We start from the raw sequence: 18,685 nt of genomic DNA on the forward strand, positions 1-18,685 counted from the left end.
ATCAACTCTCATTCTCCTAAACTCCAGAGAGTATAGGCCCAATCTACTTGAGCTCTCCTCAGGACAACCCTCTCATCCCAGGAGATCAATCTAGTGAATCTTGGTTGCACCATCTCTAAGGCTTACATGTCCTTTCTCAAATAAGGAGACAAAAACTGTGCACAGTATTCCAGGTGTGGCCTCATCAAAGCCCTGTACAATTGTAGCAAGACTTCCTTACTCATGTACTCCAACCCCCTTGCAATAAAGGCCAACATGCCATTTGCCTTCCTAATTGCTTGCTGTACCTGTATGCTAACTTTGTGTTTCCTGTACGAGGACACCTAAATCTCTCTAAACACCAACATTTAATAATTTCTCACCATTTAAAAAATATTCTGTTTTTCTATTGTCCCTACCAAACTGAAGAACCTCACATTATACTCCATCTGCCACCTTATTGCCCACTCACTTAACCTGTCTATATCCCTTTGCAGGTTCTTAGTGTCCTCTCCACAGCTTAATTTCCCACCTAGCTTTGTATGGTCAGCAAACTTGGATACATTGTACTCGATCCCTTCATCGAAGTCATTAATATAGACCCAAGCATTAATATAGGCCCAAGCACTGATCCTTGTAGCACCCCACTAGTTATAGCCTGCCAACCCGAAAATGACCCATTTATCCCTACTCTCGGTTTTCTGTCCATTAACTAATCCTCTACCCATGCTAACATATTACCCCCAACCCCATGAGCCCTAATCTTACTTAGCAACCTTTTATGTGGCACTTCATTGAATGCCTTTTGGAAATCCAAATATACTACAGCCCCTTTATCTACCCTACTAGTTACATCCTCAAAAAATAAATTTGTTAAACAGGATTTTCCTTTCATAAAACATGTTGATTCTATCTAATCATATGATTTTAAGTACCGTTACTACTTCCTTAATAGATTCCAGCATTTTCCCGACGACTGATATAATTCTAGGATTCCAATAACTTTTTAATACATGAACATGCTCTACTACAAACAGTACATGCTACATATAAAACAACTGCAGATAGTGCTATGGCACTGTAAAGACCAGAGAGATCAAGAAAGCACAAATAGAACTCTAGAAACAAAGGCATACCACTGTAAAACAATACATGAAACACATAGCCAGCATCAACTTCCAATGTGAAATCATTTGATACTCTATAATGAGCCAAATCACAACCAATCTGCGACCACACTTGGACATTTTCAACCCTAATTCTTTTAGGTCATTTTTTTACTCATTAGCAAGCTCCTCAGCCACTGCAAGCTTTAACATAATTTTGATATTGAACACTCTCAAAGTCTTTTATTTCCTAAAATGTTATACATTGCAACAGATACCAATGGCTACAATGCATTTCTGGGGTTTGATAGCATTTATAAACCATTTAAGCTTCAACTTGTATTTACATTTTGTCCAAATCTCTAACATCTTGTACCTTCAATGGCTTGGCTGAGAAAAGTTCCAAGTTCAGTCTCTGGACTGTGCTTAATTAGAACCATCAAAATTCACAGTGGAGGTGGAGGCAGAGGCCATTGACCCAGTGTGTTTGTGCTGGTTCTTCGCTAATGCAATCAAAAACTATTTCCACTGCCTTGCATCTTTCTCTGCTTCAAATATTTTTCCAGCTTTCCCTTAAAAGATGCAATGGTCACTGCATCAACCATTGTGACAAAGCATTCCATGCGCCAACAATTGCGTGTGTAAAGAAATATCTCTTCATCTCTGCGCTCTCTTCTCTCGATTATTTCTTCTGGTTGGGGGAATTTAAAATTGTGAATAGGGAAAGACAATCAAAACGCATGATCATTGTAAAAGTATTAACAAACTCTTAAACCGCCGCAGCCTTTTTTATTCCAGTGGAAACATTCAGAGTATCTCAAGTGTCTCTTTATACCTAGCTTCTCAACCCTGGTATCATTTTGGTGAATCTACACTGTATGCACTCTATGGCTTTCATGTACTTCCTATAGTGGAATTCCCAATACTGCGTACCATACTCTAATTGTGACCTAACCAACGTTTTGTATAATGTCTTCATTACTTCTTTAACTTTACATAGAATTTTACAGCACAGAAACAGGCCATTCGGCCCAACTGGTCTGTGCCAGTGTTTATGCCTACATGAGCCTCTTCCCAGCTTACTTCATCTCACCCCATCAACAGATCCTTCTATGCCTTTCTCCCTCATGCGTTTATCTAGCTTCCCCTTAAATGCATCCATGCTATTCGCCTCAACCACTCCTTGTGGTAGCGTGCTCCACATTCTCACCATTTCTGATGTTCCTCCTGAATTCCTTATTGGATTTATTAGTGACTATCTTATATTTACAGGCTCTATTTTTGGACTCCCTCACAAGTATCTAAGTACCCTATCGAACCCCTTCATAATTTTAAAGACCTCGATCAGGTCACCTCTCAGTCTTTGATTTTCCAGAGAACTGAGCCCCAGCCTCTTCAGTCTTTCCAGATACAGTAGTTATACCCTCAGTGTTCTGGTATCATAAGAACATAAGAACTAGGAGCAGGAGTAGGCCAATCGGCCCCTCGAGCCTGCTCCACCATTCAATAAGATCATGGCTGATCTGATCCTAACCTCAAATCTTCTATCACTCTCCATCCACCCGAACCCATGTGATCTCCCGGGAGAGGCGAAAAACCAGATAAAGACCCAATGGCCAATTTGGGAGAAAAAATTCTGGTAAATTCCTCTCCGACCCATCTAGGCGATCGAAATTCTTCCAGGAGATCACTCAGTCCCTATATTTTCTACAGTACTTACCTTCTGTAAAGGCGATCTCCACCCCAGCCAGGAACAGGAATAAAACCATCTCCTGAAATCTAACACAGAATTAGAACACAGTAGGAGCAGAACCAGGCTACACGGCCCCTGGGCCCACTCCACTACCCACAGGGCCATGACCATTCCGAACCTAGGCTCGTGTCCAATTTCCTGCCCGCTCCCCGTGACCCTTAATTCCCTTTACTTCTAGGAAACTATCTATTTCTGTGTTAAATTTATTTAATGATGTAGCTTCCACAGCTTTCTGGGGCAGCAAATTCCACAAACCTACCACCCTCTGAGTGAAGAAGTTTCTCCTCATCTCAGTTTTGAAATAGCAGCCCCTTATTCTAAGATTATGCCCCCTAGTTCTAGTTTCACCCTTCATTGGGAACATCCTCACCGCATCCACCCGATCAAGCCCCTTCACAATCTTATATGTTTCAATAAGATCGCCTCTCATTCTTCTGAACTCCAATGAGTAGAGTCCCAATCTACTCAACCTCTCCTCATATGACCACCCCCTCATCCCCGGGATCAACCGAGCGAACCTTCTTTGTACTGACTCGAAAGCAAGTATGTCTTTTCTTAAGTATGGACACCAAAACTGTATGCAGTATTCCAGGTGCGGTCTCACCAATACCTTGTACAACTGCAGCAATACCTCCCTGTTTTCATATTCCATCCCCCTAGCAATAAAAGCCAACATTCCATTGGCCTTCTTGATCACTTGCTGCACCTGCATACTAACTTTTTGAGTTTCGTGCAACAGGACCCCCAGATCCCTTTGTACTACAGTACTTTCCAGTTTCTTGCCATTAAGGTAATAACTTGCTCTATGATTTTTCCTGCCAAAGTGCATAACCTCACACTTTCCAGTATTGTGTTCCATCTGCCAAATCTCTGCCCACTTACTTAGCCTGTCTATGTCCCTTTGCAGGTTTTTTTATGTCCTCCGCACTCACTACTTTCCGTCCCATCTTAGTATCATCTGCAAACTTTGATATGTTACACTCGGTCCCCTCCTCCAAATCGTTAATATAGATTGTAAAGAGTTGGGGACCCAGCACTGACCCCTGCGGAACACCACTAGTTACTGGTTGCCAATCTGAGAACGAACCATTTATCCCAACTCTCTGCTTTCTGTTAGAGAGCCAATCCTCCACCCACGCCAGAATATTACCCCCAATCCCGTGATTTTTTATCTTGAGCAATAATCTTTTGTGTGGCACCTTGTCAAATGCCTTTTGGAAGTCTAAATACACTACGTCCACTGGTTCCCCTTTATCCACCCTGTATGTTACATCGTCAAAAAACTCAAGCAAATTTGTCAAACATGACTTCCCCTTCATGAAACCATGCTGAGTTTGTCCTATTAAATTATGTTTATCCAAATGTCCTGTTACTGTCTCCTTAATAATGGACTCTAACATTTTACCAACCACAGATGTTAGGCTAACAGGTCTATAGTTTCCAGCCTTCTGCCTACTACCCTTTTTAAATAAGGGTGTTACATTAGCAGTTTTCCAATCTGCCGGGACCTTTGCTGAGTCCAGGGAGTTTTGGAAAATTATTACCAATGCATCCACAATCCCTACCGCCACTTCCCTCAAGACCCTAGGATGCAAGCCATCAGGTCCAGGGGATTTATCTGCCTTGAGTCCCATTATTTTACCAAGTACCACTTCCTCAGTGATTTTAATCGTATTTAGTTCCTCCCCCCCCCCTAGAGCCCCCTGTTTGTCCAGTGTTGGAATACTCTTAGTGTCCTCTACTGTAAAGACTGATACAAAATAATTGTTCAGTGTTTTTGCCATCTCCATGTTTCCCACCATTAATTTCCCGGTCTCATCCTCTAAGGGACCAACATTTACTTTAGCCACCCTTTTTCTTTTTATATAACTATAGAAACTTTTGCTGTCTGTTTTTATATTTTTTGCTAATTTACTTTCATAATCTATCTTCCCTTTCTTAATCAATCTTTTAGTTATTTTTTGCTGTCTTTTAAAGACTTCCCAATCTTCCATCCTCCCACTAGATTTGGCTACCTTATATGCCCTTGTTTTTAGTCGGATACTATCCTTAATTACTTTACTTAGCCACGGATGGCTATCTTTTCTTTTACGCCCTTTTTTCCCTCAGTGGAATATATTTTTTTTGGAAGTTGTAAAATAACTCCTTAAATGTACACCACTGATCATGTACCGTCTTACCCTTTAATCTATTTTCCCAGTCCACTCTAATCAATTCCGCTCTCATACCTTCATAGTCTCCTTTATTCAAGCTCAGCACGCTTGTTTGAGATCCAACCTTCTCACCCTCTAATTGAATATGGAATTCAACCATGTTATGGTCACTCATTCCAAAGGGATCCTTTACTAGGACATTTTTAATTAATCCTGTCTCATTACACAGGACCAAATCTAAGGTTGCTTGCCCCCTGGTCGGTTCAGTTACATACTGCTCAAGAAACCCATCCCTAATACACTCAATGAACTCATCCTCAAGGCTGCTCTGCCCAATTTGATTTGTCCAGTTAATATGATAATTAAAATCCCCCATAATTATAGCTGTTCCCTTATTACAAGCCTCAACTATTTCCTGATTAATACTCCGTCCAACAGAGTTGCAACTGTTCGGCGGCCTATAGACTACACCCACTAGTTTTTTTCCCCTTATTATTCCTTATCTCCACCCAAACTGTTTCACTATCCTGCTCCTTTGACCCAATATCATTTCTCTGTATTAGTGATTCCTTCCTTTATTAACATAGCCACCCCACCTCCTCTCCCTTCCTGCCTGTCCTTCCTGATTGTTAAATAACCCGGTATGTTTAATTCCCAGTCATGGTCACCCTGCAGCCATGTTTCTGTAATGGCCACAAGATCGTACCCATATGTCGTTATTTGTGCCGTTAACTCATTCATTTTGTTACGAATGCTACGTGCATTCAGATAAAGAACTTTCAAATATGTTTTGTAACACTTAGTTCCTGTTTTTTCCCTTTTCAGTACTTTACTTTTTACGCCATACCTTCTGTCCCTTCCTGACACGTTCTGTTTTTTAATTCCCCCACTGCTACCTAAGTCTATGACCTTCTCTGTTGTCATTTCTATATTTGCTCTCTAGAAACCTCCCCCCCACTAATTAGTTTAAAGCCCTCTCTACAGCCCTAGTTACATGATTCGCCAGGACTCTAGTCCCAGCACTGGCCAAGTGGAGTCCGTCCCAACGGAACAGCTCCCTCCTGTCCCAGTACTGGTGCCAGTGACCCAAGAAGCAAAACCCATTTCTCCCACACCAGTCTTTGAGCCACACATTTAACTCTTTAATTTTATTTATCCTAGCCAAATTCGCTCGTGGCTCAGGTAATAACCCAGAGATTATTACCCTTGAGGTTCTGTTTTTTAATTTGACCCCTAGCTGCTCATACTCCTTTAACAGAACCGTCTTCCTTGTCCTATCTACGTCGTTTGTACCAACATGGACCACGACAACTGGATCCTCCCCCTCCCACTCCAAGTTTCTTTCCAGCGCAGAAGAGATGTATCATCCTTGTAAATCATTTTTGCACTTTCTAAAGTATCTCTATATCCTTTTCGTAAAATGGAGACCAGAACTGTACATACTCGAAGTGTGGTCTAACCAAGGTTACAGGTTTAACATACCTTCTTTGCTTTTCAATTCTATTCCTCTAGAAATGAACCCCAGTGCTTTGTTTGCACTTTTGATGACTTTGCTAACCTGCGTTGCTACTTTCAGCGATTTGTGAATCTGTATCCAGAGATTCCTTTGTGCCTCTACCCCATTTAGACTCTTACTTTCCAAGGAATAGGTGGCCTCCTTATTCCTCCTACCAAAATGCAGCACCTCACACTTCTCTATATTGAAACTAGTTTGCCATTTACACGCCACGTCTGCCATTTTATTAATGTCTTCCTGTATCTCACACACACCACACACACACAGTTTGTCTCGTGATAACTATCCCTCCTATCAATCTTAAATATCTTGATATACTTTTTGATCTTTTCTTCTAATGTCACGTCCACCTTGTTAGTCTCCCTCATAAAAAACGGAGGCAAAATAATTAGTCAATATTGCTGCCATTTCACTGTCATTACCTGTGAGTTTATCTTGTGCATCCCTTAGTGGCCCTATCACTATCTTAATTTTCCTTTTGTTATTTTTGTGTCGCAAGAATACTTCGCTATTTCATTTTTGGTTCAATTGTTAGAGGTTTGCTGACCCAAATCTAATTAAAACCACTGTCCTTATGGGAAGGGATCTTATTTCAATGATAGTGTGAAACTGTGTGGTGAGACACAGATTTTACAATTGTATCATAGTATTTTAAAATATTCATCTCGGTCTACATTTTATAAAGGATTTATATCCTGCCATATGTTTGTATCATTGCAGCTTAGATAATTTGCAAAAGGGAATCTGGTGAACTTAATCTGGATAACCAATCTATCAGCAGCATCTTGGATTCAAGCATTGTGCTGTTTGAGGACAATTTCATTAAGATTTATTTGAGATCCCACTTTAAAGAGATTTGTGGTTGAAAACTGAGGTTTCATTGCAGAGATCAACTCAGAGACCCAAAAAAACCTTTATATAGTGCAGGACGATACAGGAGAAATATTTCAAAACTGCAAACGATTGCTTTGTGGGAGGAAAATAGTGTTAAATAACATTTCAATGGACTTCTGACATGAAATGTATGAGAATATTTATTTGAACTATTCAATGTTTTGCCTAGTTTGAATCCCAATGCTTTGATGGCTTGATGGATTTAAATTATAAAAAGAGATAATGTGGTAATTATAGCCTGCAATCATTTTGATCTGCATGTTGATATGGTTAGTTGAGAGGACTGAAAACTTATTGCATGCCTGTGTAAAGTTCAGTACACAATTTACCACATTTGGGTTAATTCTTAGACCTGGGACACGCAAGTTTGGAAGAGTGGATCATGTTAGATTGTCTGTGGGAACAATAGGGTAGAAATTGGTATGTGTTTTGGGCGCACTTATACGAATTTCTAGGCGTGGGGACCTGCGATTATCTGCATCGGAAGCACATTGTTTCTCGCTGCTTTTAGGTATCCCTGGAGGCAGTCTGAAATCAGCTGTAGATCAGTTGAAATGGTCAAGGGTCCTGCACCTGTTTCAGCACCCTTCTGCAAGGTTTTGTGAAAAACCAGGTGGAGCATGCGCAGTGCATGCTTCAACTAGTTTTTCCTGTTTCAGCAGCCCAACCTGCAGTCCTTAAAAGGACCACGGGAGGCTGAAGAAATGGTAGGGAAAGTTTTTTTCTTTCCTCCCCCCCCCCAATCCTTCTGTAGAGCCGGTGGGAGTGAGTGCTCCTTCCTGTCATAATCATAATCATAATCAACTTTATCATTGTTAGTGCACAAGTGCAGTACAACGAAATGTAGGCTTGCGGCTCCAGAGAGTGTACATTTAGATTAAGACATTTAAACATTCAACATACATTTGGCTTGTAGTACATTAACATATAAACATAACCATAATAAAGTGCATTGGCAGATGTGCAGGCTTTAGAGTTTATTTGGGGAGTTCAGTAGGATGACAGCCCTGGGAAAGAAGCTGTTCCTAAATCTGGTCGTACGGGTGCGAATGCATCTGTATCGTCTCCCAGATGGCAGGAGGGTGAACAGACTGTGGCTGGGGTGGGTAGGGTCTTTGATGATGGTCCGTGACCTCCGTAAACAGCGTTTCTGGTATATGTGCTCTATGGTCGGTAGCCGGGTGCCGGTAATGCGTTGGGCAGTTTTGACTACCCGCTGCAGGGCTTTCCGGTCATAGTAGCTACAGCTGCCATACCATACTGTGATACAGTTTGTCAGGATGCTCTCTATTGTGCAGCGGTAAAAGTTAGAGAGGATCAGGGGTGACAGGTTACATCCCTTCAGCCTCCTTAGGAAATATAGGCGCTGCTGGGCCTTCTTCACCAGAGAGGAGGTATTGAGGGACCAGGAGAGGTCTTCCGTGATGCGGACTCCGAGGAACTTAAAGCTGTCCACCCTTTCCACCACAGCCCCAATGATGTGGATGGGGGTGTGACTTCCGCCTTTAGACTTCCTGAAGTCCACAATGATTTCTTGATGTTAAGGGCCAGGTTGTTATCGGCGCACCACTTCACGAGATGCTGGACCTCCTCCCTGTAGGCTGACTCATCGTTGTTGGTGATCTGGCCTACTACCGTGGTATCATCCGCAAACTTGATGATGGTGTTGGAACCATGAACAGTCACACAGTCGTGGGTGAAGAGGGAGTAGAGGAGGGGGCTCAGCACACATCCTTGTGGGGCCCCCGTGTTCAGGGTCGGGGGGGGGGCGGGAAAAAGAGGTGTGGTTACCTAATTTGACAGACTGGGGTCTGTTTGTTAGGAATTCCAGGGTCCAGTTGCAGAGGGAAGTGTTCAGGCCAAGAGTGTGGAGTTTGGTGGCCAGCTTGTTGGGGACGATAGTGTTGAATGCTGAGCTGTAGTCTATGAACAGCATTCTGATGTAGGTCTCTTTACCATCTAAGTGATTTAGTGCAGAGTGTAGAGCAGTGGTGATTGCATCCTCCGTTGATCTGTTTGCACGATAGGCAAACTGGTGTTGGTCAAGAGAGGCGGGAACACTGGCTTTGATGTGAGCCAGGACCAGTCTCTCGAAACACTTCATTATGATGGGTGTGAGTGCGACAGGTCGATAGTCGTTCAGGCACGTCACAGCCGTTTGCTTTGGCACAGGAATAATGGTAGCGGTCTTGAAGCATGTAGGGACTACTGCCTGGGCCAATGACAGATTGAAGATGGCGGTGAAGACATCAGCCAGCTGATCAGCACATTCCTTGAGTACCCGTCCAGGGATGCTATCCGGTCCAGCAGCCTTTCGTGTGTTCACTCCGCGTAGAACACCCCTTACGTCGGAGGTCGACAGTGAGCACCTGGTCTTCCGGGGGTGGCAAGGCTTTGGTAGCCGGCTCCCTGTTGTCCCTGTTGAAGCGAGCGTAGAAGTTGTTAAGCTCCTCCAGAAGGGAGGCATCGCTAACCGGGGTATTGTTATTGGTTCTCTCTCCTCAGGTACTGTTCCCTCGCCCCTTCAAATCTGCCATCATTAACCCTCTCCTCAAAAAACCCACCCTTGATCCCTCCGTCCTCGCAAACTACTGCCCCATCTTCAACCTCCCTTTCCTCTCCAAAGTCCTTGAATGTGTTGTCGCCTCCCAAATCCATGACCATCTTTCCTGCATCTCCATGTATGAAGCCCCTCCAATTAGGTTTCCGCCTTTGCCACAGTACTGAAACAGCCCTTATCAAAAGTCACAAACGACATCCTATGTGACTATGACCGTGGTAAGCTATCCCTCCTCATCCTTCTTGACCTGTCTGCAGCCTTTGACACGGTTGACCACACCATCCTCCTCCAATGCCTCTCCGTCGTCCAGTTGTGTGGTACTTCACTCGCCTGGTTCCATTCTTATCTACCAGTGGTAGCCAGAGAATCACCTGCAACGGCTTCTCTTCCCGCTTCCACACCGTTACCTCTGGTGTTCCCCAAGGATCCATTCTTGGCCCTCCTATTTCTCATCTACATGCTGCCCCTCAGCGACATCATCCGAAAACAGAACAACAGGTTTCACATGTACTTGTAAGATGGCTGCCGCTAGGCTGGCAGTTCCATCAGTAGCTCTGGAGCTCTTCACCTCTATCCAGGGAATCTCCTGCCATCCTTTGCCCTTCCTCTCCCAAATCTCCTTGCTTCCACTGCTCAAGTTCCCCAGGCACATTTTAGCCCTAACTAAGTTATCTGCTTTAAACCTGCAGTACCCATCCCCCACCCCACTCTCTGCTTCCCAAACATCAAGACTACACTTCTGCATTGGACTACACTGGATTGAATTGCAAGACTCATTTGTTCCACCCCAACCCTTCATTACTCTTCGACCTTCCTACTTTCCTGCCACCATCCCAGGCTTGACTCCCTCTTAGATAATCCTACAGCTTCCCTCTGTGCCTCTCTTGGCATCCTCCAAAGGGCCCACCGTGATACTCGTTGCTGTCTCCTCATGAGTAGCAACCCCAACTGTCCCATCCTACTCTCTCACCGACCTTCCCATCCAGTGCGCCTGGCAGTGGGGGGGGGGGAACTCAATCTCGCCAATCTCCTTCCCGTCCAACTCACCCCTCCCAGCGCTGACCCGGTGGACTCTGGCAGTGGGGCAGCCATCACCGCTGCTCTCCGCATCTCCCTCCAGAATGTCCGTTCACTTGCGAACAACGCCCTTATCATCCATCATCCATGAGCTTACTGCGGATGACTGCATCGACATCATGGCCCTGACAGAAACTTGGCTAAGGGGTGATGACACGTTACCTTTAAATGAAGCTTCCCCACCTGGCTATACCTTGCACAACTTGCCCTGCCCAGACCACCGTGGTGGCGGTGTGGCTCTCATCACCAAATCACACCTAGGTCTGTCCACCTACTGTAGCACTTTCTTCTCCTTTGAGCATCTCACCTTGTTCCACCCCTCTCACTTAAAATTGTCATTCTCTACCGCCCACCCAAGTACGATAAAAATGTTATCACTGAGATATCCTCACTGCTTACCTCCCTCAGCCTCCGCACCAAGCGACTTTGCATCCTCGGTGATTTCAACCTTCATCTGAATTCATCATGCTCTCTCTCCCGAGTTCACTACCCTCCTTAAATCTCTCCCTCCAGGTGAACTCCCCAACCCATATTCATGGCCACCCCTTTGACCTTACCATCTCTTGTGGCCTTGCTACTCCCACCGTGTCAATCGAAGACAAGGCCATTTCTGACCACGTCCTTGTATCTCTTTCCACCCACATCCCCCTTCCCCCACCCAACCCTACTTCCTTCTGTGTCCGCCCCTGGAAAAAACTCTCTCCAACTCTCTTACAACTGCACTTACGAAATCCCAACTGTCCAGCCTTTGGCCCTCCATTCACCACAACATTTCTGCAGCTACCGATCTGCTCAAACACACACCACCACCTTTGCTGGCCTAGTCCCTATTAAAACCATTACTCTCTCTCACCCTGGCCGATCCCCCTGGTATGGCCCACATCTTCGCTCCCTCAAGTCCAAGGGACGCAGACTTGAACAGATATGGCGGACAACTGGTTTAGCCATTCACCGCCAGATCTGGCTGGACCACATCTATATATATCTATATATATATAAATAAAAGAGCTCTTCTGTCTGTCCCGATGTCTGTCTGTCTGTCTGTTCTCTATACGTTTGAAAGTTAGAGCGTACCGACGCGCGCGTCGCCTCAAAAGAAAGCTTGCGATTCCGGACCGGTCATAGGCGTATTTACGTTTCGGCCGCACAAAAATCCCGCCCGCGGTATCCGAAAAACGTTCAGCCTTCCGCTCATTAGCATCTCATTAGCGACCGTGTGACGTCGAGGTCGACCAATCGGACGGCGGGTTCCTTCCTACAGTTGAGTGTCGAGTGACTCGACGATTGACCAATCCTACGCTTCGGTGACCTGACCGGTCGACCAATCGGTGCATGTGTGGGCGGGCCTTATCCTTCTGAACAGAGGTGAGTGGCCGCCATCTTGATTTTTCACGATTTTTTCTCCCCACACTTTCAGTGTGTTAGGGAAGTAAGGTAAATATTTGAATTATGTGTTAGGGAATTAATTAACAATTTATTTGAGTTTTATATTGTGTTTAGCAACCCCCCCCCCCTCCTCCTCCTTACCCTCGCGCAGGGGGGACTCGGGGCCTGAAGCTAAAAAATTTCCCTCTCTCTCTCTCTCCTTCTCCTCTTCCCTCTCTCTCCTTCTCCTCTTCCCTCTCTCTCTCTCTACTTCCCCCTCTCAGGTTTCACGGTGTCGCGGACGGAGCGCGGGCGGGCCGCCCGAAGTTTCCCGCTCGCTAACGGCCGCCAAGTCGCCCTTGCCTGCTCCCCGCGGGCCGCCTCGCGCCGCCCGCACTGACCGCGCATGCGCCGCCCGCACTGACCGCGCATGCGCCGCCCGCACTGACCGCGCATGCACCGCCCACACTGACCGCGCATGCGCCGCCCGCCCGCAGCGGCCGTCCATCAGCCGCGCGATACGCGGGGGGCCTCAGCTCCGGTCCGTCCCGGCCTCAGAACCCGACCGCGCCTTAAGCGCTAGGCCCCGCACGGCCACTATTGCAACGGCACCGGACCTCAGGCGCTAGGCAGGGGGAGGGGCCGGACAGAGGGACAGAGGGGAGGGGAGGAGGGGAGGGGGAGACAGGGGAAGGGAGGGAGGGAGGGAGGGAGGGAGACAGGGGAGGGGAGGGAGGGAGAGGAGGGGAGGGGAGGGATAGGACATGACAGGGAGAGGGGGGACACACAGGGGCAGGGAGACCAAGCGCCCCAAAATTGCCCTCGCAACGCGGGGCTCCCCAGCTAGTAAAGTATAATCGGCTCCTACTCTCGTCTGCCAGAACTGCTCACTATTCCAGGATAATTCTGGAATGCAAAGATAACCCCCAGCTACTATTTTCTGCTGCTAACCGTCTTCTTAAATCCCTCTCCCGTCTCCGCCACCCTCACTGCCAACAAGTGCAAGGAGCTCATGGACTTCTTTGTCTCTAAGATTGATACCATCTGTGCTGCCTCTGTCATTTCCCTTCCTTTCCCTAGCCCACCAGGCCAAACTTCCTGTAAGGTTCCCCCCTGCCCTAGCCCTGAACTCGCATCATTCTCCAGTTTCTCTCCCATCTCCCCTCTTGACCTCTCCATGCTTATCCTGTCCATGAGACCCACAATATATCCAAGTTTGCTGATAAAAGGCTGGGTGGGAATGTAAGTTGTGAGGAGGATGCAAAGAGGCTTCAAGGGGATATAAACAAGCTAAGTGTGTGGGCAAGAACATGGCAAACGGAATATAATGTGGAGAAATGTGAAGTTATCCACTTTGGTCGGAAAAATAGAAAAGCAGAGTATTTTTTTTAAATGGTGAGAGATTGGGAAATGTTGGCGTTCAGAGGGACCTGCGTGTCCTTGTACACGAATCACAAAGTTAACATGCAGGTATAGCAAGCAATTAGGAAAGTAAATGGTATGTTGGCCTTTATTACAAGAGGCTTTGAGTACAAGAGTAAAGACGTCTTACTGCAATTATTTAGGGCCCTGATGCGACGACACCTGGAGTACGGTGTACAGTTTTGGTCTCCTTACCTAAGGAAGGATATACTTGCCATAGAGGGAGTGCAACGAAGGTTTACCAGACTGATTCCTGGGATGGGGGGGGGGGATTGTTCTAGGAGAGATTGAGTAGACAAGGCCTAGATTCTCGAGTTTAGAAGCATGAGAGGTGATCTCATTGAAACATACAAAATTCTTACAGGGCTCGACAGGGTAGATGCAGGGAGGATGTTTCCCCTTGCTGGGGAGTCTAGAACCAGGGGTCACGGTCTCAGAATAAGGGGTCGGCCATTTAGGACTGAGATGAGGAGAAATTTCTTCACTCAGAGGGTGGTGAATCTTTGGAATTCTCTACCCCAGAGGGCTGTGGAGGCTCAGCCATTGAGTATATTCAAGACAGGGATCGATAGATTTTTGAATATTAAGGGAATCAAGGGATACTGAGATAGTGCAGGAATGTGGTGATGAGGTAGAAGATCAGCCATGATCTCATTGAATAGCGGAGCAGGCTCAAGGGGCCAAATGGCCTACTCCTGCTCTTATTTCTTATGTTCTTATGTTCTTCCTGCTCCCTCAACCCTATTCCCACAAAACTGCTGACCACCCAACTTCCTTTTCTGGCTCCCATGTTAGCTAACATTGTTAACGGTTCGCTCTCCTCAGGTACTGTCCCCCTCTCCTTCAGGTCTGCCATCATCACCCCACTCCTCAAAAAACAACCCTTGACCTTTCCGTCCTTGCAAACTACCATCCCATCTCCAACCTCCTTTTCCTCTCCAAAGTCCTTGAACGTGTTGTCGCCTCCCAAATCTGTGCCCATTTTTCCCAGAACTCCATGTTTGAATCCCTCCAATCAGGTTTCCACCCCTGCCACAGTACCAAAACGACTCAAAGTCACAAATGACATCCTTTGTGACTGTGACAAAGGTAAATTATCCCTCCTCGTCCTTCTCGACCTGTCTGCAGCCTTTGACATGATTGACCATTCCATCCTTCAACGCCTCTCCACCATCGTCCAGCTGGGTGGGACTGCACTTGCCTGGTTCCATTCTTATCTATCTAATCGTAGCCAGAGAATCACCTGCAACAGCTTCTCTTCCCGCTCCCACATCATTACCTCAGGGATCTCCCAAGGATCTATCCTTGGCCCCCTCCTATTTCTCATCTATATACTACCCCTTGGCGACATCATCCGAAAACTGTCAGTTTCCACATGTACACTGACGACACCCAGCTCTACCTCAGCACTTCTTTCAACCCTTCCACGGTCTCTAAATTGACACACTGCTTGTCCGAAATCCAGTACTGATGAGAAGTTTTCTCCAATTAAATATTGGGAAGACCGAAGCCATTGTTTTCAGGCCCCGCCACAAACTCCGTTCCCTAGTCACTGACTCCATCCCTCTTCCTAGCATCTGTCTGAGGCTGAACCACACTGTTCACAACCTTAGTTTCATATTTGACCCTGAAATGAGCTTCCGACCACATATCTGTGCCATAAGTAAGACCGCCTATTTCCACCTCCATAACATTGCCTGCCTCAGCTCATCTGCTGCTTAAACCCTTAAGCATGCCTTTGTTACCTCTAGACTTGACTATTCTAATGCACTCCTGGCTGGTCTCCCACATTCTACCCTACATAACCTTGAGGTCATCCAAAACTCAGCTGCCCGTGACCTAACTCGCACCAAGTCCCGTTCACCCATCACCCCTGTGCTCGCTGACCTACATTGGCTCCCGGTTAAGCAACGCCTTGATTTCAAAATTCTCATCCTTGTTTTCAAATCCCTTCATGGCCTCGCCCCTTCCCATCTCTAATCTCCTTCAGCCCCACAACCCCCACCCAGAGATATCCACGCTCCTCAAATTCTGCCCTCTTGATTATAATCGCTCAACCATCAGTTGCCGTGCCTTCAGCTGCCTAGGCCCTAAGTTCTGGAATTCCCTCTTTAAACCTCCATGGCTCTCTCTCCTCTTTTAAGACCATTCTTAAAATCTACCTCTATGACCAAACCTTTGGTCATCTGTCCTAATATCTCCTTATGTGACTCGGTGTCAAATTGTTAGGTAACACTCCTGTGAAATGCCTTGGGACGTTTTACTATCTGCCCATGCTCAACCCCCACCCCCACTTTTTCCTCCACCCTTACAAGACTTATCGGAGGATCGCTTAATTCGATTCATGCTGTTGGGCAAGCTGCTTCTGGAGGCATGACAGGGGCCGGCAGCTTTCCTCTATTATTAAAATGAGGCTGTAGGCCCAATTTCATGTGAGCCACTGGTTCATTATTTTGGGTTCGAAAACAGGCCGATGTAGGAACAGAGGTTCCCATCAAAGACGGAGTTCGACTCAGGCAATTAAAACAATGAACTTTAATGGAACAAAACAGGTTTTAACTAGAAACTGCTGGAATACATCGAATACAGGTCTGCTCTCCTTGAAGGCTCCACGAGGACTGATCTTCTGGTCTGAAAGCTGACGTCACCACGTTCTTCCCGCCATTGGGGAATCACGTGACTAACGGCATGACATCATCACGTTGAAACTGCGCTGTAAAAGGTAACTAGACATTGTACAGTCAAACAGTGTAATTAAAGGTACAGACACAGACAGTAACTACATTGCTGTTAAAGGAATTATGTACAACCGCTCCGAGTCCTTTGGTGGCTCTGCCACACCGAAACCAATTTCTACCTGACTGTCCACTAATAGAGAGAACTGTACAACCACAGAGAAAATAGAGTAAACTTTCCTCAGCCCTGTTCCCAAATAGAACCCAAAACAGATACCACACAAATGAGAAATGGGTGCTAATCTGTTTTCCTCATTCTTTACCTGAAAAGTGCTGTAACCAAACTTCCTCTATGACTGTTCTGGTATCTGCACTTGACTATGTCTTAAGAGCGCACAGCAATGCAAGTTCCACGCTATTCGATGCCAGATAGCTCTGCACACAGCTGGCTGCAGATCAGGGGCAAATTTCTTCCATGACAACCTGGCATTACTGGTTCCTGAACTGCTATAGCTCAGGAAGTAGCAGCACTTTTGAGCTTAAAGTGACAGGCTGGCACTGTCAAGTAAGGCCTACTGCTGAACTAAAAATTATGCTTCAGAACATAGTGCTGAAAGCTGCTAGTCGCGCACACTTAGTGATAGGGGCATGTGCTGAGCATGTAGGGATTCAGTACCATGCCAATTCCCCCCACAACCACCCCATCCCCTCCACTGCAACATGGGTTATTTGGATGAGTATGACAACAAACAACCATAAAGCCTCCTTTGCAGCTACTGAAGAAATCTCTCTGTCCTCTTCTAAGACACTAACAACTGTTTCTCTAATACAGAGCAAAAATCCTCCCTCTCCTGGACCATACAACTTTGTCATGACATCTCAAATAAAAAAAGAGAAGCCTCACAGTCAAACTAGCACCCACCTCCTTTTGCCACACCATCATTCTTCACACGCATATTTGTTTTTCCTGTTCTTCCACCTACTGCTCATTACCACAGTGCTGTCCTTTTACCAACTCCCTCCCAGTCAGACTGCAGGGGTGCCCAGACTCCTGGTTGGGGTGTTGCTGTCATCCTAAAACAATGAAAAGTTGGAGCTTTTGGGTCACTAAAATGGATTTCAAAATGGTTTTAAATTACTGTTTCATGCCCCCCTGAAAGTCACTAAAAGCTATATTACTTTTATAGGATTTTCAGTGCCCCTTTAACGTTATTGCTCCCTTTTAGGGCCAAGAATTGCCAGACTTCCTGTTCCCATCCTTACTGCACTAGGGTTACCAACCCGCCAGGATTGTCCTGATGTCACCAGGAATTGAAGATCAATCTGCAGCACACCACTCCATCAGCAATCCTGGAGAAAAATCATGGGAGCATTAAATAAGTTGTGTGTTTTTTTTATTTTCTTTGAACACTTCTATAAAAATATTGCAGATGGTCGAAAAAGGCGGCTTGACTGACAGTCAAGAATCATCCAATCAGGTAATGAAGAATCTGTTCACTTCTCAATTGGCGTGGGAAGGAGGGGCATTGTAAGGATGAATGTGTCGGGCAACCAATGGTGGGGGTGGGACGGTTTGAGGTCACTTGATCAAATCTCCTGGAATATGTCCAACCAGAGTTGGCAAACCTATACTGCACCCAATAGTGAATTCCTACATGCTCAGCACATACCTCCATTATTTTAATAAGGCCCAAGAGGAAGTTCAGCACATTCTACCTGTATTGCCCCTGGACAGTACCAGTTAATGAAAATTGGAGCTAACTAAAAACTCAAATCTTTACATCCTGAAATAAACTAGGGAATGTACTGATCTCAGTCTCAGGGAAGGGAGGGGGGGAAAAAACGAAAGGTTTCTGCTCCTAGTCACTAAAAAGTGTCCCCTTCTAGAAAACACCGAGTAAGAACAAGACTGAGTTCAACTGTAAAACCCGTCTGGCAATCAACTAGATTGGACTGCTGACACTCGGGGTGATTTTCTGACATCGGAGGAGGCGGGAAAGGAGGGAAAATCAGAATCGAAGTGCCGGTTTTGGAGGTTGGGAAACGCTCCCGCCTCCAGCTGGCCATTGCACTATTAAAGATCCTTAAATGCTCGTTAAGGGCATCTCTAAGCCTATTTTGAGAGGCCCTCGTGATTTTTCCAGCTTTTCGGCATGATCCACACACCTCCTAAACCACGCCAGGT

General features: G+C 45.9%; 1 protein-coding gene across 5 annotated transcripts in view; it reads right to left on the reverse strand.

Annotated features, from left to right (window-relative positions):
• Positions 1–18,685, reverse strand: part of ankhb (ANKH inorganic pyrophosphate transport regulator b) — a 309,801-nt gene that overhangs the window by 256,996 nt on the left and 34,120 nt on the right. Inside the window, exon 2 of one of the 5 annotated variants that reach the window (XM_085988768.1) lies at positions 17,423–17,574. The exons of the other annotated variants lie outside the window; for them this stretch is intronic. Within the exon in view, the coding sequence (XP_085844894.1) occupies positions 17,423–17,443 (21 nt within the window). The 5' untranslated portion in view covers positions 17,444–17,574. The remainder of the gene's footprint in view (positions 1–17,422; positions 17,575–18,685) is intronic. 5 annotated transcript variants of the gene reach the window in all.

This window comes from Somniosus microcephalus, chromosome 5 (genome assembly GCF_052327205.1).
Source record: "Somniosus microcephalus isolate GS21.2 chromosome 5, FLI_Smic_1.0, whole genome shotgun sequence".
Taxonomy (NCBI): Eukaryota; Metazoa; Chordata; class Chondrichthyes; order Squaliformes; family Somniosidae; genus Somniosus; species Somniosus microcephalus.